General features: G+C 37.2%; 1 protein-coding gene and 1 pseudogene across 1 annotated transcript; both read right to left on the minus strand.

Annotated features, from left to right (window-relative positions):
* Positions 1 to 7,948: 7,948 nt before the first annotated feature.
* On the minus strand, positions 7,949 to 10,860 carry CXCL8 (C-X-C motif chemokine ligand 8). The gene is made up of 4 exons (XM_070409728.1): positions 10,746 to 10,860; positions 9,649 to 9,784; positions 9,278 to 9,361; positions 7,949 to 8,849 (listed from the first exon to the last, which is right to left on the minus strand). Exons 1-4 carry the CDS (start codon positions 10,807 to 10,809, stop codon positions 8,828 to 8,830), a joined length of 306 nt encoding a protein of 101 aa, XP_070265829.1. The 5' UTR covers positions 10,810 to 10,860; the 3' UTR covers positions 7,949 to 8,827.
* Positions 10,861 to 21,310: 10,450 nt separating this feature from the next.
* Positions 21,311 to 23,925, minus strand: LOC138993690 (nuclear nucleic acid-binding protein C1D pseudogene; annotated as a pseudogene).
* Positions 23,926 to 24,615: the final 690 nt, after the last annotated feature.

Raw genomic sequence — 24,615 nt, forward strand, 5'->3', positions numbered from 1 at the left:
ACACTCTAGTAGCTGACCTCAAGGAAGTAAAGACCAAGTTGTACAGATGCGGTTAATGATAAGCTTAGCTCCATCACTGCCTAAGGGATATGCTTTCCACACACCGGCTTCATAGCCCAAATACCAGATTCATTGTTACTGGCAGAAAACTATGAGTTACTACACGCTGTAGGTTTGTTTGTTTGTTTACTTCGGTTTCCATCCTTCTACTTTTTTTTCAAATAGACTTATTTTTATTTTTTTTTTATTTTTATTTATTTTTTCCATCACCAATTATCCCCTCAATGCCCTCTTCCACCTCCACCCATCACCTTCACAATCATCACACTGTTGTCCATGTCCATGACTTTTATTTTTTTTATTTTTTTGCTCAATCCCCCAAATCCCTCACCCCACCCCCCATGAACTATCTGCCTGTTCTCTGTCTATGAGCCTGGCTCTTGATAGTTTACTTTTAAAGAAAAGCTTTAGATTTATAGAAAAATCATGATATCACAGAGTTTCCATATATCCCACACCTAGTTTCCACTATTATGAAGATCTTAGCTGTAACTGGTTTGGCTCAGTGGATAGAGTGTCGGCCTGCAGACTGAAAGGTCCCAGGTTCGATTCCGGTCAAGGGCATGTACCTTGGTTGTGGGCACATCCCCAGTAGGAGGTGTGCAGGAGGCAGCTGATCGATGTTTCTCTCTCATTGATGTTTCTAACTCTCTATCCCTCTCCCTGCCTCTCTGTAAAAAATCAATAAAATATTTGAAAAACAAACAAACAAAGATCTTACATTAGTAGGGTACATTTATTACAATTAATGCATTAATATTGATACATTATTATCATGGACTGAAAGTTTGTGTTCTCCCCCCAAATTCATATGTTGAAATTCTAACCTCCAATATAATGGTATAAAGAGATGAGGCCTTTGGAAAGAAAATTAGGTCATGAGTGTGGAGCCCTCTTGGAATGGGTTGAGTGCCCTCATGAGAAGAAACATGAGAGCTTGCTCTGGCTTTCTGTTTTCTGTCATATGAAATTAGAATCAGAAGTTGGTGGATTGCAGCTGGGAGGAGGATCCTCACTAGGATCCCACCATGCTGGCATGGATTTCCAACCTCCAGAGCTATAAGAAACAAATGGCTGTTGTTTACAGGCCACATAGTTTATGGGACTTCTTTATAACATCCCAAACTAAGACAATTAATATTAATCAAAGCCCATACTTTATGCAAATTTTCATATTTTACCTAATGCTCTCTTTTTTCTATTTTTGATCAATCCAGAATATATTACATTTAGGTTCTAGGTCTTCTTAGGCTCCTCCTAGATGTAACAGTTTCTCATAATTTTCTTGTTTTTAAGATGACTTTGACAGTTTTGAGGAGTGCTAGTCGGGTTTCTTTGTAGAATGTCTCTCTACTAGAATTTGTTTGATACTTTCCTCAAGATTAGACTGAGATCCTGGGGTTTCAGGAGGAAGACCACAGAGGAAAAGTGATGTAATTTTCATTACGTCATTACATCCTATTAGTATGATTTACCATTGTTGATGTTGACCTAAGGGAACCTAGTGTTGTTTAGGTCTCTCTACTGTAAAGTGACTCTTCCTCTTCCCCATTCCATATTGTGTTTTTTGGAAAGTCCACATTTCACAAGTCCTTGGTTATGCTCCAAATCCTTGGGGGAAGGAGTAAATTATTTGGAAATCTTCCTCATGGGAGATTTGTCTATTCTTCTCCATGTATTTATTTACCCCAACATGTATTTATTTCAGTATTGGACTCATACATATTTGCTTTATATATCGGGTTATAAGTAGTACTTTATTTATTTTGTTCTCAAGTTGTTTCATTTTGGGCTATTGTTCCAGGTTTTATTTGGCTCCTGTTCCACTTTGACATACCCTCATACATTTATTCAGAGGGAGGAACTTATCTTCTGACACTGGAAAATGCTGAAGACTCATATTTCCTGCACCCATCCTATGATCAGACATTTCTCCAAAGAACCCTGGTTCATTTTACTATGAAATGGTTTTAGAAACCAAGATCTGGGTGCTAGGTGTGCTTGTTGCTACCAGAGTGTCATTGCTTTTAGGCCCTCTCAGCTGACAAAGGAAGGAAATACATACATGTTTACTAACTCATTTATATACATCCATAAGTATTTTTATATGTATCCATCTGTATCTATATTAAACTAAACATAAGTTCATACTAATTTCTTCAACTCTAATCATTACTATATAAATCGTTTTAGACTCCTCTCCTTGCTTGTCTAAAAACTCATACTGTAACAGTAAGGGACCTGGATCCCACCATCAGCCAACAATTTACTTAATTATTTAGTTAAATTGTTCAGTTACATGTGTAGTAGGATCAGAACTGCCAACCCTTATGCCATATATTTTCAAGAGTCAAAATTTCAAAAATTAAACCTATAAAAGTTAACATTCTGTATTACATGTAAAGCAAATTATAAAAATGGCATTTATTATATTCCCAATAAATTCCACACAGAGCATACTATATTTTAATATCAGAGCTCATTTGTTCACTATAAAATTCAAAAATTTTAAATAATTGAAGAAGAGAACAATAAAAAATATACAGCACATATAAAATCTATGTAACATTACATGTGGAAGGTTTAATTTAAATTCTAAGTAGAAATAAAGGAAATGAAACAGAATTTTAGTAAACTAGAGAGTGAAAAGATTCCTTCAAGAAACCATTTAGATCTAGAAAAGGGAATTATAAGAAAAAATCAGTTCTTTTCATGTTAGTACAGAGGTCTCATTCAAACTTTGTAGTATCCATATACATACCGGTAAATGAAATTAATAATAACAAAATTTCACATAAGAAACTTTGAGCCCAACTAGTATGGCTCAGTGGATTTAGCATCATCCCATATACTAAGAGGTTGCAGTTTCCATTCCCAGTCAGGGCACATGCCCAAGTTTCAGGCTTAATCCCAGTAAGGGGCATGCAGGAGGCAGACGACTGATGTTTCTCTCATCAATGTTTCTACCTCACCTCTCTCTAAAAATCAATATGCATATATATGTATACACACACTCACACACACACATTTATATATACGAAGGCATTTTAAGTAGCATGGGTTGAATAACAAAAGATTAATTTAGGATGCAGACAGTAGAAAGAATCACTATAACTATTAAAACACTAGAGGCCTAATGTACAAAATTTGTGCAAGAGTAGGCCTTTCTTCCCCCGGCTGCTGGCACTGGCTTCCCTCCGGCACCCAGGACCCTGGCTTCCCTCGCAGAGGGAGGCCCTTCCCACCCACCGCAGCCCACCAGTTGGTGGTCTGGGCATCCCTCTTTGGGGAGATCATGGAGCCCCTCGATTGATCACCCCGCCAGCCAGTGGCCTGGGCCACCCTCTGCAGGGTGATCATGGGGTGATGGCCAGGACCCCAACCAATCGCATTACACCCACCTTGGCTGGCCTGGCACCAGTAGGTTTATAGCATGGTTCCGGATGGTCGTCCCACGTTTGGCCATTCAGTCAATTTGCATATTACACTTTTATTATGTAGGATAAGCTAAATCATGCTCTATGAAATAGAATTGATAGGTACATTAAAAGTTTATCTTCAGCTCTAGCACCATGATCTTATACAAAGGTTTAGAACATTCCACTAGGTATGTCTAAAGCAAACTTTGGGTGGAAATATCTGAATATTTCCTATCTTATTTTCCAACATGCTATGCCTATCTGTAAGTCTATCTATATAGAGATGATAGATGATAGATAGATAGATAGATAGATAGATAGATAGATAGATAATATTTATCCAACTTGATTTGCATCTATGGTAACGTAAGGAGCATGGAAAGACCTTTTTCTCCACTCATTTAGAGTTGGATTCTTTGATGCTTAAGCAATCTTTTGATGGATTCCTGATTGCCCCATCTATAAATCTTGTGGGAAGGAGTTGGCCTGGTATTTACTCTGTCATATTTAAAAATTCCATATTTGTAGTTTGTGTTCTCTGCAAATTTAGCTGATGTTTATCAACCTTGAGGCAATTGTGGTCTGGCTATCTTTTTAAGTGAGTAATAGAGAAATTACTGATTTCTTAAGTTTTTTTTGTTGTTGTTATTGCAGGGTTAATACAGATTTAAGCAATTTTTACTTGCTATATCACTACCACAAGCAAAAATCAAACTAGATTTTTATCCTTATTCTAACCTTTTCAAATATAGCCTGCTCAACAAAATAGATGTATTACAATAAAAAATAATTACATACTTCTTTACCAAAATCTTGAGAATAGACAACTTTTCTTAGGTGATTTCAACCTATGAATCTATTTCTTGATGCATTGCTAGTAAACAAAAAAGGCAATTATGAAAATAACCTGATTGTATATGAAATATATGTATCATAGATGTCTTTTCCTTTTTAAGTTTATTTTTTATTGTTGATACTATTACAGATGTCCCCTATTCCTCCCTCTCGCTTCTCTCCTCCAGTCAGACCCCACTGCACCGCAGGCTTGCACCACACTATTGTTTGTGTTCATGGGCTACACACATATGCATATAAATTCTTTGGTTTGTTTCTTCCTGTTCTCCAACCCCTCTCCCCTCTAAGATCTGTCAGTCTATTCCATGTATCTGCCTCTGGACCTATTTTGTCCATCAGTTTATTTTGTTCATTAGATCCTACATATAAGTGAGATCATGTGGTATTTGTCTTTCTCGGACTGAATTATTTCACTTAGCATAATGGTCTCCAGGTCCATCCATGCTGTTGCAAGGGGTAAGAGATCTTTCTTTTTTACAGCAGCGTAGTATTCCATTGTGTAAATTGTACCACAGCTTTTTTATCCACTCATCTACTAATGGGCTGTATTATAGAATTTTATAATTGCTGTATTTTTAAGGTGAACACTTTTTTATTATCTCTTTATACCTTTTTTATGTTATTGTGTGTGTGTGTGTGTGTGTGTGTGTGTGTCTTTACATTCATGTTACTCCTTGGTAAAATGAGATTCATAATTTGTAATCCACACAAATGGATTAAAGGAATGAGATAATAGGTTACATGTTTAAGTTTGTGTCTAAACCTGTGTCTGTATACTAACTAATTTTACTAATATCATTTAGGCAAAACGAAGTAAACATTTTCAATTCAACAAAGTGATGGCTTTTTCTTATCTCCCACATTTTCTCTCTTACTCTTCATTTTTCCATGTTGGCTTGTATGCATATTGCCTAACCTCCAATTGATATACTTAATTCCCTTTTGGATGGAATATTTGCTCTCTTATCCAGAGTAACAATATAGATAAGGGAGTGGAGGAAATCATTTGGTACAACTTAAAAGTGATAAAGATTAAATTAAAAAGTAAATTTTTAAAAGTCTTCATTGTTAAGATTCACCAAGTTGGTGCAGATGTCTTCACTTTGCTTTTAGGGTTGGACACTGATCATATTAAGTTGTATTTAACACATTAAGAAGTTTGCTATAAAATTGGAAGTTCTTTGATAATTCAATCTCCAAATGTCATTCAAGAGCCCCAAGATCAGACTTTTGAGTTGCTTCTACGGCTTTCCACTTTCTTCTGTAAGGATATCCAGGAAGAAGAATAGCCTATAATGTTCACCATTTAAGTGGGGATATTTGAAATTCACTAAAAGTTTTCATTTTCAACTTTAAGCCCTTTAGAGCATTCCATAGTCCATTTAGCATAACTTCATCTGTTAGTACTTATTCTGTTCCAATGCCAAATTCTAGTCACACTGAATTTTTTCACTTCTCAAATCATGTCACGCTCTTGTTTACAAATTACTTCACTGCAGTCTAGACCACTCTTTCCCACACATTCTTCTTCCCTTTGTGTGGCCAACTCCTACTCATCCTTTACACTCTAGCTTAGGTTTTCTAAGGGAAATCTAGGCAAGTTAGGCTTGATAACTCCTTGATATCTCCTCTGAAGAATCATGTGTCTCTCCTACCAATATTTTATTAAAATTACTTGTTTGTTATTGGTTTTTTTCACTATGTATGAGACCCACAAGATGAGACACTGCAAAGGGAGGCAGAAGTAGACATGGAAACTTATAATTAAAGTTCATTTGAGAAAAATATCTTTTTATGCTTGGAAAATATGGAAATTAAATTTAGGCAGAACTCTGAGGAAGAAGAAGAAACTCCACAATATGACCTGAAAAGAACATAAGCAGGGAGAAATCACTAGTAGGAACACTGCTTCTAAGAATAGTAAATATTAGGGTTGAATTTCCAGTTGGTTACTGCTTGTATATGACTTACTTTTTTTTTTTTTTTTTTACTAATTCTATTATGTTGCACACTTCTGTGTTGATGTGCACTGGAAATTAGAAGAGAGAATGGGCTCTGTTCCACACCACAGCTAATGTTGACCCATAGTTAGAATGGTAGCTGCAGATACACAGAGTGATTGCAAGGAGCTAATGACAGGGGAAAAGTAGCTTGCAATATGAAGTAACAAATGAGAAAATGAGAGAGGACCCTCTTCCTCACTTCCCTTTGTGGAGATTAAAAAAGAGTACATCTCAGAGGGAAGGTGAGGGAGGGTGGATGGATGGGAAGTAATAACCAAAGACAATCATGGGAGATAATCAACCATGGACACAGACAATAGGGTGGTGAAGGCCTGGGGCCTGCAGGGGCAAGCTGGAGGTGGTCAATGGGGGAAAAATGGGAACATATGTAATACTTTCAATAATAAAGATTTTTTTTAAAAGAGTGCATTTAAAATGCCCAACAGCAACAGTAAATGATCTTGGAGGTGGATAAGTATGAATCACATTTCTAAAATCCTTGTTTTTTGACTAGGAAAGTAAATTTAAGCATTGGCTCATTGGATTTCTTCAAACTGTCCGTTGTTATTTTCACCATTTCTGGAAAGTTTTCAGCTATTGTCAGTTTAAATGTTGTCTCTGACCTCTTCTGCTTGTAAAAATCCAATTAGACACTGCATTTTCCATGTGTTTTCATTTCTTCTTTCAATTTACTTCCTCTTTATCGCTCATATAAATTCCAGATAGTTATTTGGGTTTATTTCCTAGATTTCCAATTTTCTTTATAGCTGTGTCTAATCTGTTATAAAACTCATCCGCTTAGTTTTCTACTTAAATTATTGTATTTTTACTTTGAAGAGGGTTTTTTTCACTTTTTTTTTTTTCAAATATGTATGGTCTTTATTCATATTTTGAACTTTTTTTTTGCCTTGTATGTGTCAGTTTTAGTTCTTTTTTAAAAAATATATTTTATTGATTTTATACAGAGAGGAAGGGAGAGAGATATAGAGTTAGAAACATCGATCAGCTGCCTCTTACACATCTCCTACTGGGGATGTGCCCGCAACCCAGGTACATGCCCTTGACCGGAATCGAACCTGGGACCTTTCAGTCTGCAGGCCGATGCTCTATCCACTGAGCCAAACCAGTTTCGGCAAGTTTTACTTCTTAATTAACTGAGAAGCACCTTAACATGTGTCCCCTCTTCCCCCTTTTACAGACACCTGGGCTGTTTCATTGAAAATCTGAAGTCAGCCTTATCAGCAAGATGGAATTCACTGGAGGGCTGAGAAAATCCTCGTCATTTCTCAGAGGCTACTGTTTGTAGCCTTCTCTGGAAAGAAACTTCACCACCCTATGTTTTTCTACAGATAAAAGTTTGTATTTTCCACCATAGTATACAAAATGTTAAGGGGAAGCACTTATATCTTCTAAATAATATTTTTTCATACAACCAAAGATAAAACAATAGATCTTGAAAAGACCAAAGAAATACAAACACTTGATGATTTTGACAATGAATTTTATTATGTTGAGAGTCGCATTTATATTTCCATACCATCAAATCAATAGACATAAAAGTATCTTAAAGTTAAAAACATAATTATTTAAATTAAATTATGAGACTCTATTTGTACATAATAAGTAAGTATTAACCAGCAAGAATTTTTGCTGTTTTGAGGAAGAGAGTTCTAACTCAGGATTCTGGTGATTCAACACAGAATAGCACAAGGCCAACAGTGACAGGACAATATGAGAAGTATTAAAGTAGGATTTGTAGCTTAACTGGATATTCTGTTTGTTTTTAATTTTGCTAAATCAAGCAACCTCAATCAAAATAAATCAACTTTGATCAAGATAATTCTCTAGTATATTATTTAATATCTAAAATAAATCATTATACTCTCCTATCAACAATGCTCCTTTCCCATTTTCCAAATTCATGCACAAATCTTACTCTATTTGATGTTTAAATAAATACATAAATATTAAATAAGTGAATAAGTTACACTTGAAAATAATTTATGTGACCATGGAAAACACTGAATTGCTTGCACATGTCCTCACATCTCAGTGAGGTGAAATGGTGACTGGTCCTTTTTCTCCAGGTTAGGAATAAAGAAGAAAGAAGGCGCAGTTAAAAGGGACTCATGGATCTTGGCTGGCAGACTAAGGTTGCAGTATTTAACCCCTCTCTCAAAAGATAAAATAAATACAGGATTTCCAGCTAAGTTTGAATTTATAGTAAGCAATGAGTTTTTTGTTTTTGTGGTTTTTTTTTTTTTTTAAATAAGTGTGTTCTAGATATAGCATGGGACATTGAAAGAAGCTCTCCATTGTTTTACCAAATATTCAAATCTAATCGGGCATCCTATATTTCACCTGACAACTCTATACCAGACCCCCACAGTATGTGAAGCACTAGAGTAGATTTGTGTGAAGTTTCATTGGCATCTTTACTGAGGAATTCTTGGAAACCTGGGAAAGTGCTGTTCTTTTTTGTTCTTTTCTTTATGGCTCTTTATTCTCAGCTCTGAAAATAAATAAATAAAATTGAAAGATGAACAATGTTCTAACAGGAGTAAAGTATGGTCCTTATATTTAATACAGAAACTAATATAATCTTAAATAGTCATATGTTAGAAATGTTCTATACTGTCAACTATAAGAAGAAAGACCAGATAAGTCATCCTCCAAAGCAGGACACTCCTGAGACTGAAACAGAATCATAATAATGGCACAGGGACCAGACATAAACCCAGACTTCCCTGGACAAACTGAGATGTGTGGTCTTCCCAGTCATGACTTACCATAAACTCTCTATTGCTGCTATTTATTTTGAATTAAAGAGGCAGCTACCTAAAAATATTTTTGGCAGCAGCAGGAAATTTATAAGCTGACTTTTGGACTGTATATCTCAGGATAGATGAAGAATCTAAATTAAAAACAACAACAACTTACTCCTCTAAAAATATCTGCACAACCTTCTGCACCCAGTGTTCCTCGGGGTCCAGGCAGAGCAGCGTTTCATTCTTTAACTTTACACTGAGATGAGAGAGAGATGATTAAAATCAACATTTAGCAGTTCCAGACACCCCTTTGCCATTCAAGTCATTGTCCCTTAAGTACGGGCATGAAATCTAAGTCAAAAGCAATTTAGAGCTATGAATCATGGAAGCTATCATACTTAAATGACATTCATACCCAGAATATGTCCTTCTGTTTAACCCACTACTGTATTTCTAGTGCCTAGAACTTTGTTGGACGCTTCCACCTTCCTCAGTTCTAGGTTAGCTAAAGTAAGATATCTAATCACTTTTGAAAGTACTTACATGATTTCTGAATTTGCACAGTGTGGTCCACTCTCAATCACTCTCAGTTCCCTGATAAACTTGGGGTGGAAAGGTATAGAGTGCATACCAATGCACTGGCATCGAAGTTCTGATTCTATTATCGGCAGAACTGAAGCTGTGGGAAACAATAAAACAATCAGATTGATTTCAACAACAGGGAGGGCTCTGCTAGCTACTCCCTCTTTAATCCCAATGTGATAACTTGGTGACTGTGTGTTTTACAAACATCGCATCTTTTGCAAACTCATTCCAGAAATTGAAGGCTGGATATTCTCCTTGCCTCTGACATCAGTTTTTCTTCAGTTTTAAAAATAGTCATTCCTCATAACATTGGATATCTTTCTACATAAAGACTGGAGTTGTCTTTGTGCAATGTTGACATCTTTATGGTACTTTTTTTTTCTACTAGATATTCCATAATCTTCTGTGATACCACAGTGCTATTTGTAGTATGCAAACTAAGATTCACTAATAGGGAAATTGCCTTCAGAAAGAATTAATAGAAATATATAAATGAGTTGCACAGAAGTGTCTTATATCTCAACACAATCCTCAATGTTTGAGAGAAAAAATAAAGAAACTATATATCATAAACATTCTAAACTGTATTTGTTTCATAAAATGAATCCCGAGAAGACCTATATTCTGTCAGGGTGTCCTTAAATCAAATGGGAATTGATAACTATCTGAGGATTTTCAGTAAAATAGTACATGGTGTAAAATTACCTGAGTTATCTTGCTCAATATTAATTTATATTATAGGTAACAGTGGCTCCCAATAAGATACACTCTAACTTATACATTTATATTAAATATATGCATACTACAGAGTATAAATGGTAAGAACAGAATGTCTGTATTAATCAAACATTATACTTTTCTAATCATTATATAGATACAGCCTAAAAAAATTAAAACTTCAATTTAATGAATTGCCTTTAAATGACTGCAAAAATTATTTTCTATTCCTGAAAAAAAAATATGTGTTTGTTTTTAATCAAAGCAATAAGGGATAATCTTACCATCTAAGAATCACATTTAAACCCAGGAAAACTGGATCTGAAAGATGTGCTTACCTTCGCACAGAGCTGCAGAAAGCACGAACGCTGCCAGGAGAGCGACGGCCAGCTTGGAAGTCATGTTTATGGCAAGGTGGTTTCTTATGGGCTCTTCTCCTAGATGCTGGTGAGCTCTGTTGTCCTCAGGGACTTGTGCTGGATGAAGAGTACCCCTGGCTTTTTATATTCTCTCAACAGCGAGAGCTGTGCACGCTCATTCCTGTATTAGGTCAGAGGAAATTCCACAACCTGGAGCTTTCCGGTCACTCTTGGTGAACATACCTGAGTCACCAGACTTCTGTCATTGATTTCTTATCTAATTTTCTGCACGATTGAACTTTTATCGGATCTTTACAATAATTTAATTTCATTCAAAAGCATGTTTGCTTTAAAATATTTTTAAACAGTGAAGCGTCTCAGTTTGATCAATTGTCAGTTGTATTCCTTCATACTTAATAAATAACTTTATCATAGTACCATCTGCCAGCTGTTAGAGTAAGCCCATTTGTGATTATTCTTTTATGGCACATTGGTTTCTTTATGTAAAGTATATGTGCTGTGATGAGAGAGGAGATACTCCAGTTGACCACTTTTATTGGGGACACATTTTATGAGCAGTTGTTTTCTAAGAGTTTTGGAAAGTTTCTGCTCTCAAGAAACAAAGTACAACTTTTCCAAAGATTTGGTTTTCTAATGTATATTTAACAGAATGAAAGTTGTGGCTTTTCATCTGTAACTTCTCAGTAATGTGGGAATCTAGAGCTGGATAAGACAAAGGGAGAGAGTGATAGAAACATCAATGATGAGAGAATCATTGATGGGCTGCCTCCTGCACGCCCCCTACTGGGGATCGAGCCTACAACCTAAGCATGTGCCCTTGACTGGAATCAAACCTTGTACCCTATAGTCTGCAGGCCGACGCTCTATCCACTGAGCCAAATCAGCTAGGGTTCCTCTTGTTTTTAATTCTACTATTTCAGGAACTTGATTGTTCTTTTATTTATTTAATATATGTTGATTATATGTCAATGCCAAATATTATTGTAGGAGATGTGATTACTATATAAATAAGATATAATCTCTGATTTCAAAGATTTTGCAGTCTGGTGCCAGATATGACCAATTAGTGACACAAGCAGCTACAGTTTTGAGGAATTTATAAAGAAACAACCTCAAAGCTATGACCTAAAAAAGCAAGTAAAAGTTAATGAGAATTAAGAGAACATGGTCCTTTTGGGTCCTTGACATTGTTGAGCATTGTATGAAAAACAGTGTATGGAATGAGGAGAAGAAAAAGTTGAAGCCAGATATGTAGGCAAGACCTGGATCTTAAAGAAAATTGACCACTTCTTTGCTTCGGTAATATCGATTTGTTCACCAAGGACATATTCTCCTATGGACAAACCTGACGTGACTGGTTCAGTCCCTCATCATCAGGACACAATCTAGTGGCACCACACAGATGCTCAGAGTTCTGACAATTTGCAAACTTCTCAACCTCTCAGGGTTGCCTTTGTATTTTTTTCTGAGTCCTGCTGACATAGGCACCTCCTTGCCATTCCAATTCCATCTCCTCATCTCCTCCTTTTCTCCTCTCAGGGTATCACTTGCATCATGATACCAACCTTAGAGGTTGAGCTAATGAGTTCCACTTAAACCAGATGCTCACTTTTTTAAAACAATGGAGCATTAACTAATAAGGCAAACCAACCTCTTTGCTGTTGTTCATTTCTCACAATGTAGCCTTGATGCATTCTGTCCTCAGACTCTCTTCATCAGAGGGAATAGTGAACAAAAACAAAATAACCACTTCTGTAATGGTAACCCTTTGAGACACTGCACAGTAAGTAGAATGACTAAATGTGGTTAAAGAGAGAAAAGGGCTTATTATCCTATTTGAAAAAAATGCTGCTTTTAAATAGGGCAGAATGGAGTGAAAAGTTTAACAAAGCTGCACATAAATACAAATGATATTTTATTACCCACTAGGGATGAATGTAAACTTTATGGGACTATCAACCAGTAAGCTGTTTAAGTTCTTACCAGTTCCTGAAACATGAGAAGCACTTAACAGATGAACATTCAGAGATTTTCACCATAGTCATGGGATCAAAGCTATCATCCAAGAAAGGAAAGAGCTCAAGAAAAAGTCAAGACAAAGATGGACATTTACTTTTTCCACATCTATAAGTAACTCTTCCTTTTCCATCAAACTCCCCACAAGAAAACTGAATGTCTTTTTGGTATTTTGAACCACCTAGGGAACCCACCCTCCTTCATATATGTGTTTTAGAATTAGGGCGTTTTTGTAAATCCAAACAAAGTTGTATTCACATAACAAAGCAGAATGGCTTTTAAGTGAGATGAACTTAGGCCTAAGTCTTGTCCCATGATTATTAATCAAGAGACTTTGAACAAGCTGATTCTATCTTGGTATTATAATGATGCTGCTTAAATCTGAACCACATTTCTTAATCCAGTAGTTAAGTCTCAACTTAAACCTGGAATTTTTTTCTCCTTTTGAGGAAAATAGTCTCAGCTCAGGCATCCCTGAGGTTAAGAGAACCATAGACAAATGCTATATATATCAATGAGTTTGCCTTATAATGTTGTTACTGCTAATATCATAAATATAAAATACCTTTCCCCTAAAATTTTAGTCAACAAAACTCAGAGTGAACTGAAAGATTTAAAACATGTTCTTTTTTTAAAAAAAATATTTTATTGTTTTTTTACAGAGAGTAAGGGAGAGGGATAGAGAGTTAGAAACATCGATGAGAGAGAAACATCGATCAGCTGCCTCCTGCACACCCCCCACTGGGGATGTGCCCGCAACCAAGGTACATGCCCTTGACCAGAATCGAACCTGGGACCCTTCAGTCCTTAGACCGACGCTCTATCCACTGAGCCAAACCGGTTAGGGCTAAAACATGTTGTTACTTTTTGCTGAGTGTATGTCTATAAAAACTTAATCTGCTCTAGGACATTTCAGTTCCATCTTTAAATTCAAATTTCTTGAGTTAATAATTTGTAAAAATACCAAGCAAACTTGAACCATGCTGCTATAGGTGTCATACTCTTTAAAGAAAACTCATTTTCCAACATCTTGACAAGTTGGAGAATCAAACAGCTAAATGCTTTGGTTTTGACCCATGTCCAGTGTAGGTGTTGGGGGAAGACAAACCTGCCTTCAAGCCTAACTTCATCACTTATTAGACAAATTATCATGGAATTTTTTAAATCTCATCGAGTCTTAGTTTCTTTATCTGTAAAATGGGAATAAGACCAGTTCCATAGGATCATAGTCAGAGTTAAATGAGGGCGTGTATAGAAAATGCCAGGAGTGGGACCTGGCACATAGAAGGTATACAATAAATGTCACTTGTCATTAAAGTCACATTGAACTTTGCCTGGAATAGGAGAACCATATTTCTTTTTAAAAGCTGACCAATCATGAAGTAAATGTGTATTGGCACAACATATCCCCTAAAGTTTACATCTAACTGCTTTTATTTCAGTTGTAGATTTTTCTGGTTTTGTGAATAATAATTCAATTCACATTCGTGTGTTAAAAAAAAAAGTACTGTGCAGATAACACAGAGAAATGAGTAACATTTCCAATCCTATCTCCAAAATCAATGGAGATTTTGAGATGGAGTTTGAAGGATGGAATTGGAGAAAGAGACTGGTTGTGTAAACAGGTGTTTATTATAGACTTGGAATATTTAAGATCAAGCTGTCTTCAAAAAAATCAAATGCAAATATTTATTTGTAATTATTTTTTTCTTCGTTAAACTTATAAAACAAAGTTTTATACACCTATTTTCTTTGTTAGGTTTATACTAAAACCATTTCGAGATTGTATATGCCAATGTTTACAATAAAAGATGTCTTCGAAATGACAAAAATTATATATTACTTGTCACTAGGATTTCTTTTGTGTGAAGTAAAGATCATAGGAAATGAAATCACTTGGCAGAAGGGGAAGTTGCTATTTTAGAAATAACTGGACTTATATGTGGCTTTAATTCTATCTTGAAATAAACAAGATCCATGCAAGCAATTGAGTCAAGTGATGGGAGAAAAAAATAAAGTATTTTAAATACGCTGATTCAAGGTGGTATAATTTTATAAGCATATTTTTTTCTTTTTTAAAAAGTTATTTTATTATTTTGATATTTTGTTTTTATAGACATGTAATAACGTAAAAAGCTGAGCTGAGATTAAACTTCGCAATTCAGATAAAGTAGCTTAAGTGAAAAAACATCTTATGTTGTAATTCCTATATTGTGTCTCTCATAACTCTCCTTCTTAAAAGTTTGGTTGTTTTAAAGGTTTTGTTTTAAAATATCACCTTCATTTTAACTTCTTCACTTTGGCATTAGGGATTGTTGACGTATTTAAGACACATTTTAACCATAATACAAACTCCACGTTGGTGGATTCCGTTAAAGAGAAGAGCACTCAACCCACTTGGGTGCTTGTTTGTTGACATATGTCTCACCCACTTGACTGGAAATCCCATGAGGTCAGAGACCATGTCTAACCTATTTATACTATGTGCCAGGTCCTGGCCCAGAGCTTGCACTCTACAAACACTTCTTGCATGAAAATACAAATCCCCCACCTCTCAGAACCTTTCACAAGAGCAATGTCAACAAAAGGAAGAGAAAATGCTTATTGTTGTCTATTTTTGTTCTCCCACAAAGATAATTGCTTTATTGACATGGACCCAGAAGAGTTTAGTATGGAAACTACAGTTTTACATCATGCTCTCACTTAGTGGTGCGTGGATAAAATATTAACGAGTGCAGCCAGGCAGCAATTTCTTCCCTGGGTGAATTAATGGTACAATCTCTTCTAGGCTGCCCTGGGAATGGCATAGGAGGTACCATAGTGCAGGCAGGTAAGGTGTGGAGAGCTGCATGCACCACTACCAGTGACTGGCACCTGCTGATAGAGAAGGGCTCTGCTCCTTCCTTCTTCCCCTCGCCTGTGTTTCAAGGACTGTGGAGCATCCAGAAGATGGTATTTTCAGAAGCCAATGAGTGAACATGAATGGGTGTCCACAGATTTAGTCTAATTAACCTAGGTGCTAAGGCTAAAACAAACATAGCAGCTTTTCTTTGCAGTATCAACTCAATGGTTCTTAACTTTTACATTTTAAGTTAACTACTTAATCATTTGAAAATATAATGAAAGGTGTGTGTCCTCTTCTGACCCCTAAGTCCACTTACGCCAAAATGTACAAAGTTCTACATCATGTTTCAGGAAGTTTACTGACCTCCATTAAAAACTCTTAAGGAGTAAGATCAACAAAGAGTAAATTGGAGACATGGTACTTGAAAATAACTAGTGAATCCCGAGTGAAAGAGAAACAATGCTCTCTCTGCTGCTTACTGTCCCTGGATGTGTCCAGGACAGAGACTTCAGAAAAAATTCTTGAAGTCCTCAAAAGAGAAGGTAGAGATGGATAAGGGAAAGGATGACTAGGAGGAAGAGACTCTTCATTTTCCATGAATTCAAGATATCATTGACCTTTAGTTTTCTTGTCATACACAAGAGTAACACCCAAAACCATCCCAAAAGAAAACTGAGTACTACTTTCAACTGAGGCAATCTCTTTAGCTAATTGGCTAAAAGGCAGTGCCAGGGAGTAAAGGTAGCTGAGGGTGGAGGGTGAAATTTTAGTCCTTTCATAATTCCCTTGAAGTCACCAAATAGATATATAATTGGAGAAAAAACTGTGATGTTTTCACATAAAAAGAAAACAAAATTAGATATCGCTTCTCCACCTTTTGACTAAGATCAAGTATAAAAAGAAAATAAAATTAGAAAATAATTCAGACTGTCTATGGGTTTAGAGATGTGGGCAGTCTCTCAGAATTCCCCAAATGTAGGCAAAATAAAGCTATAAAGCTTCTTAATCCATTTGTATGTAATCTGGGGCCCTTTATTATCTGATTTTCAGATTTGAGTCCCTTATGTGTCTTGGTAGTTTATATTTCCAACTAGTATAATTTATTACTTTCCACATCTCAAGTGCTTTCTTTCTGGACTGCATCAGGTTACTCATCTAAATTAAATCTCTTCTTGTGGTCCCTAAACCAGGAAGGAGGAAATCACCACTTGCAGAATCTAGTGGGGTTTTGAAACAAAGGAAAACTGTCGACTCCGAACCTGTTGGGTGAGCTTTGTATGAACGTTCTTTTCTCCAACTGAAGGGGATGGACCTGGAAAACACCACTGGCACCATCTTCTACACAGTGAGAAATAAAAGCAAAATGGGCAAGAGGGGAGAGTGGATAGGAAATTACACGCCCAGCCAGAAAAGCAAGACCTTGAAAGCATACACTAAGGAGATCCAAGGAGAATTGATACAGATATTAAAGAGCCAAGGTTAATGGGGAGAATGAAAATGACACTTTTTTTTCTGAGCTTGACTTACTTAGACTTTAGCAATAAGGCAGAGTGGCCTCACTCAAGAATAATTGTACTAACAGGATTTTATTACTATGTACATCATATGTTTTATTTTTGTAATATTCACAATAACCCTATATTTGTGTATTCTTTATTCCCATTTAACGAATGAGGAAATAGACTCAGGTTAAGTAACGTGCAAAGGGTCACCCAGCAAGTAGGAGACAGAGTTAGGATTTGAACCTAAGCTGAGTCCAGAGACTCTGGGTCTCCTCCAAGTTTTTCTCGTGTGTCTGTAATTCTCACAGACTTGGTGTTTAGCACATTTCCCTGCGTTCTCCCTACCTCTCCTGCCTGAGAAGGATTAGAAGGCTGGAGAAGAAGATCTTGAGACACTAGGGGAGAGGATAACATATAATCCAGTAGAAGAACTAACCCTTCCTCCTGTCAAGGCCTCAGTTTTCTCATTGGTAAAATGAGGGAATTTGTTTCCACAGTCCCTTCTGTCTGGTGTATTATTGTAAGAACCATAGCATATATGGAATAGATGGAGAACTTTCTCTGGGAAATTTGACCATTTGTGCCAGGAAAGAACACTTGAGATGCAGCTAAACTTCAAGAGAACTTGCACTTGCCCAAACAAACAAAAAGTCTCATTTGCAAGATTCTCATCAACTGGGAGAAGGTCCTTAACTTTAAATTAAGGGCTTACTGCAGAAAGAGCCTAGAATTGAAGGTCGTGGGGATGGTGAGAGGTACCATCAGACTCCTATCCTCCAAGCCCCAAAAAGAGAGGAAATGCTTCCTGTGCTCTTTGCTCTCTTGACAGTTTCCTCTTACTTGGTTTCCTCATGACTTTTAGGTAAGTTTCAACTGTTGACCCTTTATTGTGAAACAGGTCATGTGGTGGGAGTTGGAAACATTTTTTCAAAGAAAGAAAGCCTCCTGTGGTTTGCTTAAGAGAAAAACATCAAATTCAACATCATATTTCTTGAAAATATGTTATCCATCCATTCAACAGATATTTACAGAGCACTTTCTATATCGCAAGCACTTTTCTAGTTGCTTAGGAAATGTTAATGAATAATATGAATAGAAATGCCTACACATAGGAATGTTTTAGGTTGATAAATGTTATGTTTTTAAAAAGTAAAGCAAGGCAGGGGAATCAGGGTGTCCGGAGCGTGAGGAGATGAGCAGATTATAGCATTAGGGAGTCCAGGGAAGCATCCTTGAAAGGTCAAAATTGAGCAAAGAATTAAGGATTATAGGAATTAACTAAGTGGTAATGTGGGTGAATATTTCAAGCAAAGGGACAGCCTGAGGTAATAGTTTGAATTGGGAACTGGGTTGTTATTTGAGGAACAGTAGGAGGCCACGTACCTGGGTGGGAGGGGGTCCGTAGAATGAATAGGAAAGGAGAACAGAGAGTAATGGGCTAGAGCTAGACACTTGACGAAGTGTCTAAACTAACATTGAAACGTTTCTTGGGTATGGGACAATTGTTGCTTAATTAAGCACTTCCAAGTCCTGAGTGGAGCTTCTCAATCAGACCGCACAGTTGCCTGAAGCAGTGGTTATTGCTGGTGGTGCAAAGAAGACAGAGGCAGGAAGGGAGGGTAGAGGGTGAGGGGTATATAATAGGTTAATATTTCTTGTATTCCAGTCACTGTATTAGGTTCTTTTTAAAAATAATAATTGTATGTGCTTAAAGTAGCATGATAATTTCATATACATGTAAGTGAAATGATTATTATAGTTAAGCCCTTTAACATATAGTTTTCTCCCATAGTTACCATTTTTGGTGTGATGAGAGAACCTGAAATCTCTTAGCAAATTTCCAGTATTCAAATATGGTATGATCAACTATAGTCATCATGCTATATATTAGATCTCTGCTTTTCTATTCACAAAAACTCATGAAGCTGGTCTTTGATGTGATCACTGAATAAGGTCACATTCTCAGTCAGAGAGCTAGTGGTAGGATTGAAAGCAGAGATACTAAATATTCAGCCTGAAACTTTTTATCCTAGCTTGGACACTGAGCCTGAGTGCACTATGAAGTGTCTTTCTTTTATTCTACTTCATAAAATCTTTTCTCCGGTGTTATCATAATAATAAAAGGTTAAGAAGCATCATGACCAAACGACCAGTCAGCATGAGGTGCATGGAGCATCTCTCAGGCCCAACGCCCAGCCGGGCGCCTCCTCGCAGCAGGGGGAGGTGGCAGGCGGGCTGCCTCCTCCCGTGATTTCAATTGCGCGCTGGCCCCTAGTTGATATATAATTGACATACATCACTGTATAAGTCTCAGGTATACAGCATAATGTTTTGGCTTATATGTAGTGAGAACTATTTTTAGTAACAAGAATTTATTGCAATACATTGCAATGCATTTGTACAATCTTATAAGTATAATTTACTAAATATAGGCAGTTGATTTATTTTTAAGTCTTATACTCCTATTTTGATAGTTTCTCTTCTTCCTCCTCCTCCTTTTTCTTTCTTCTCACCTCCTTTCTTCAATATACTGATATTCTTAAAAGAAACAGAGAGAGAAAAAGAGAGAAAGGAAGAGAGAGAGGGGCTCATGCTCACCTTGATCTTTGCAGGGCTTTGTGGAGGAACCCTACAGCATAGGAAAGCACTACCTCCCTTCATAAATATATCATGGTGAAAGAAAAAGAAATTTTGAGAAATTAAGATATTTTATCTTTTCTGTGATAAGTGTTCTAGATGCGGGTCTTAAGCTCTGCATAGATTCCATCCTGGATGCTTTCGGGGTCTTGCAGCTTGGGAAGGGAATGTGTAGTGAGCTCTGTGGGTCGCCCTTAATCATCTAGGTGTAGAAAGGTTTCTAAGTGGAAAAGGCTGATAAGAGAAAGCCTTGTGATATCCAGTGTGTCCCAATACAAAACCCCACCTTGTGGTCAGAGGGTAGCATCACCACACTCCTGTCTGCAAACTTGCCTAAAAGGTGGGGCTGGGAGAGTTTCAGGAAGTGCAGCCTGGGTTTTAGGCTTCACGGGGTCTGTCCCTTGGCTTTTTTCATTCCTTAGGAACTGTGTCAGTTCACTTGCTCATTTCCTGTGCGGTGTGTGTGTGTGTGTGTGTGTGTGTGTGTGTGTTGAGGAGAGGGGGCAGTCTGTCCCTCTAATAATTTGTTTAGAATGGGGAGAAGTGAAAGGAAGGAAAAGGAAGGATGAGAAAGTAGATGAGAAAGAAAGAAATGAGGGAGGATTGTAGGACACCTGTTTTTCTCTTCAAAAAGCAGGCATTTTCTTAATGCCAAGGATTATTAAAATGATCACATCAAAATATCTTTGGAATATATCAATATGATGTATGATGGTACATTGCACATCGTACATAGTACATTGTGCAATAATTAATTAGCCTTTTTAAAAAATGTGGTAAAAATATGATATAAAATTTAGTATCATAACCATTCTTTTTTTTTTTTTTTACACATTGACATCCTTTATTGGTAGTATGTAGCCATTATGCCAAAATTCAGCCATCAATTACAACTTCATTTCCCATCCACTATTAATGAGAATATATTTTACTTCAGATGGGACATATAGGCAGAGTGCCAAAAGTTAAAGTATAACCTTGAAGTCTTAAATTCACACTTTAAATATCAAAATAAGCAATTCCCAAAAATCATGAAAACATGATGAAATAACACATAAAAAAACACATTTAAGTCATTTCAATTTTTCTTGTTTATAGTGATAACACATGTATTTATAACTTCAGACTTCAAAAAGCATATCTCATAAAGTCATTATTCATTTAAAATAGACAAATGTTTACAAAGAACATTGAACTTACATTTCAATGGTTTATAAAATAGTACTTGAAAGGTTGACCTATATAAGGAAACCAGAGTCCTGTCAAGAGAGATGGTAAACTATAAATGTAAAATATACCGCAGTGTTAAAAACCTCACAGTATGCTATAGGAAAATTACTAAAGACAACTTCATCTTTCTGGGGTAAAATGTATTTAGCATTACAAATTCAAATGTAAATTTTATATATGAATTCAATAAGAAATACATTTAAATCTTGCATTGTCACATAATTACCATCTGTTTTGTGTTAAACAATAAAAATGATGTACTTTTTGAACATGTGTACATCAAAGCCAAAAGTTTATTTTTTACTTTTTCCTTTACTGGCAACTTTAGATGCATTTTTAGGTTTTGGTTCCCAGAGGGCATTTTTCACGAATCTTGAAGCTGCACCTTGGTCTAGCTTGGCAGCCTTCTTCTTCTCAGTTATTTCCTTGACTCTGTGCATGTATACTCTGATTCTTTCCAATTCCTGCTTTACTGGGTGTTCCTTCAGATGAACTCCCTGAGTTGCCAGGTAAACCCAAAACACTGAATTTAATATGTAATCAGAAACTAAATCCACTTTTGCTTGTTCAACTGGGTCCAACGTCTGTAACAACTCATTTCCAGAAACAGACATCATGGTCTTCAGCATGTCATCCACAGCACCAATGGAATTCTCAAATGTTGATAAATACTCATGGATTTCTGCTGGATAGTCTTCATTCATTTCTTCTTCTGCCGTTATGACCAACTCACTGGCCTTCCACTCTGTCGTCTGGAAAGCAATCCACCATAACCATTCTTAAGTGTGCGGTTCATTCAGTGACATTAACTGCATTCTCATTGTGGTGCAACCATCAACATTCATATTCAGAACTCTCAGTACTGACTTTTTAATAAAAATGATCTTGTTTTAAAGCAAGGCCCCGACACTCAGTAGGATCAATGGTGTCTGAGGCCTCAGTCTCTCTCCTCTGTAAAAGGTATATTAAAAACAACAACAATCTGATAGGGTTGTTGTGAGATTAAATAATAATGTTGTAAAGTGCTTATCATAGTGACAAGTGACAGTATTCATTATTGTTATTATGGTTTCCTGAAATTCTAGCCACTTGTTACTTCATGAATGACATGATCCCAAACCTTTCTGTCATCAGTAGTGACCGTCCCAGATCCCTGATAAGCATAACCCAATTGCCCATAGATTCTCATCATCATCATCATCATCATCATCATCATCATCATCATCATTATTTTAGAACTGTCATTTCCTATAGCAAAGAAATGGGTCCAGAAAAAAAAAGTAGCTGCCAAGGCAATGAAAGAATGGTCTTTAGCACCCCTCTTTTGCAACACAAATGATCAACTTATTTCAACAACTATAGAGCACCAAGAGCTCTGGATCCATGAGGCAGGACCTGGGGTGGGTCAGGATCTGGGCAGCCCATCCTTGGCATAGCTTTAGCAGCGTAGCCTCTATCCAAGAAGTCAGACTCAAAGGCTACAACTTCCCTGCGTGCACATCGCCTTCTTGTGACTTTTGTAGATCTGGCTAAACCAGTGGAATGGACAGTCCAGGAGGACACAACCTCCTTACTCCCCTAACTGGCTCCCACTCATGTCCAATTCTCCCCATCTCCCCCTGCCACCCCTTGCTTCCTCACAATATATCTGAGCTCTATCTCATAGTCTGTCAGGCCTGCTGAGTAGGTAATTTTTTTAAGGTGGGTTAAGTTTAAAAGGCTCCTGTAGGTACTCTAATTTACCTCTATTTCTAGAACCATTCTGACTTCCCATACATTATCCCATTCAGTTTTCAAATAGGACTCTTTCTCCTCTCCTCCCACTTTTCTTCCTTTCCTTCCCTCCCCCTTTTCTTCTTTCCTTCCTTTCTTCCCTAAAAGTTATAGTTCCTGATTATAAATATGATTCAGTTTTAGTGTAGAAAATTTGGGAAATAAGAAAACAAAAATTATCTGTGATCTCATCACCCAGAGATAAAGACATTTCTAAATATCTTCCAATATTGTACATGTATTTATGAACATATATTTCAAAAATTGGGTCATACTGTGCATACAATTTTTAGTTCTGTTTATTTCTCTTTCCACTCTCTTGTCAGCTTTTCTTATCACACCTACAAATAATAAGCTTTAGCATTTGTGACATATTATAATACTAGAGGCGTGGTGCATGAAATTCATGCAACGGGTAGAGTCCCTAGGCCTGGCCAGCGATCAGGGCTGATCTGTGGGGTGATTGGGGGATGGGGCCTGCTGGGACCCACCTTGGCCAGCTTGGCACTGCCCACTCACTGGCCGGCCCTGCCCCCAATTGCCCTGCCTCTCCTGCCGGTCGCCTCCCTCTCTGGGGCATCTGGTGGGGTGGGCCCCCACTGGCACCACTGGCACCCATCTTGGCTGGCCTGGGTCTGTGCAGGCTGGGGACAACTCCTGTGATGAGTGTCTGCCTCCTGGTGGTCAGTACACATCATAGCAACTGGTCATTCCACCAGTTGTTCCACCATTTGTTCAATTTGCATATTAGGCTTTTATTATATAGGATGTGGTTTTACCAAGTAACTTTTTGTAACATCTCCCCTATTTGGGACCATTCCCCAATTCCTAGCCCCACCCCACTAGGCTAAGCTCTCCTTTCTCTGGTCTGGATCATCGTAGAAATCTAGTAACTGGTTCAGCTTCAAGCTTCATTCCTCCACCATCCACTCATTTAGGCCAAGTGAACTTTTTAAAATGCTAATCTAACCATGCAATTTAATTTCAATGTCTACAGGACACCATGGTCTTCAAGACACAGTTTAGGCCCCTCGTCATTATAGAAGTCCTGCTTCACTGGGCCCCTTCTGATCTCTACAGACTCCTCTCTGGATCTGTCTGTCTCCTTTTCCACCCTCAGCTTCAGTCTTTCCATTCTTGGTTCTTTGAGCTTACTGTACTCTCTGGAACACTCTGCTTCCACTGCTCCCTATTCCTTTCTTTTGTTTTTTGTTTTTCTTAACAAACTGCTTATCTTTACAAAGTCCAGGCAACAATATCCTCTGCCTTCAACCTGCCACCATCTGGGTTCAGGTCTCCCAATCTGTTCTCCCCTTATTCTGTGAGCCTACTTTGAGCCTAGTGGATATATCAGAATCACCTAGAAGGCTTGTTGAAACACAAATTATAAGAATCTACCTGCAGAGTTTCTGTTTCAGAAGGGATGGGGCAGGAATTTGCATTTCTAGAAGTTCATAGGTGAAAATGATGTTGCTTGTTCAGGAAATAGATGTTAAGTCCCACTGCTGTAGCCTAATATACTGTATTATTAGTGATTTTATTTTTCTCCCCTCCTGACAGTAATTTCCATGAAACAGGGTCTGAACTGAACCCCAAGATCCTGGTCCATGGTAAGCAAATAATACATCTCCTGAATAGAGGAAGTCTTCCATGTGTCCTCATGGCCCAGCAACCAAGTGGTAACAGTGACCATAAAAGCCCGCTTCCTCTGTGGACTCCTCTGTGATAGATTCCTGAACCATGATGCAATAACAATTCCTACGCAATGTCATTGCTGACACTCTCCAGGAGTCATGGGTCTGAGTCTCTTGACCATATGTGGAAT

Source organism: Myotis yumanensis, unplaced genomic scaffold, assembly GCF_028538775.1.
Source record: "Myotis yumanensis isolate MYYU_CA2020_CCGP unplaced genomic scaffold, mMyoYum1.0.hap1 SCAF_1, whole genome shotgun sequence".
Taxonomy (NCBI): Eukaryota; Metazoa; Chordata; class Mammalia; order Chiroptera; family Vespertilionidae; genus Myotis; species Myotis yumanensis.

What these genes read in the sequence shown, in the direction of transcription:
- CXCL8 (XM_070409728.1), bottom strand. Translation starts at nt 10,809, where the DNA reads ATGACTTCCAAGCTGGCCGTCGCTCTCCTGGCAGCGTTCGTGCTTTCT. An exon ending in TGTGCAAATTCAGAAATCAT is followed by an intron (nt 9,362 to 9,648) that starts GTAAGTACTTTC and finishes CTCTCATCTCAG; the next exon opens with TGTAAAGTTAAAGAATGAAA. An exon ending in GTGCAGATATTTTTAGAGGA is followed by an intron (nt 8,850 to 9,277) that starts GTAAGTTGTTGT and finishes ATTTATTTTCAG; the next exon opens with AGCTGAGAATAAAGAGCCAT.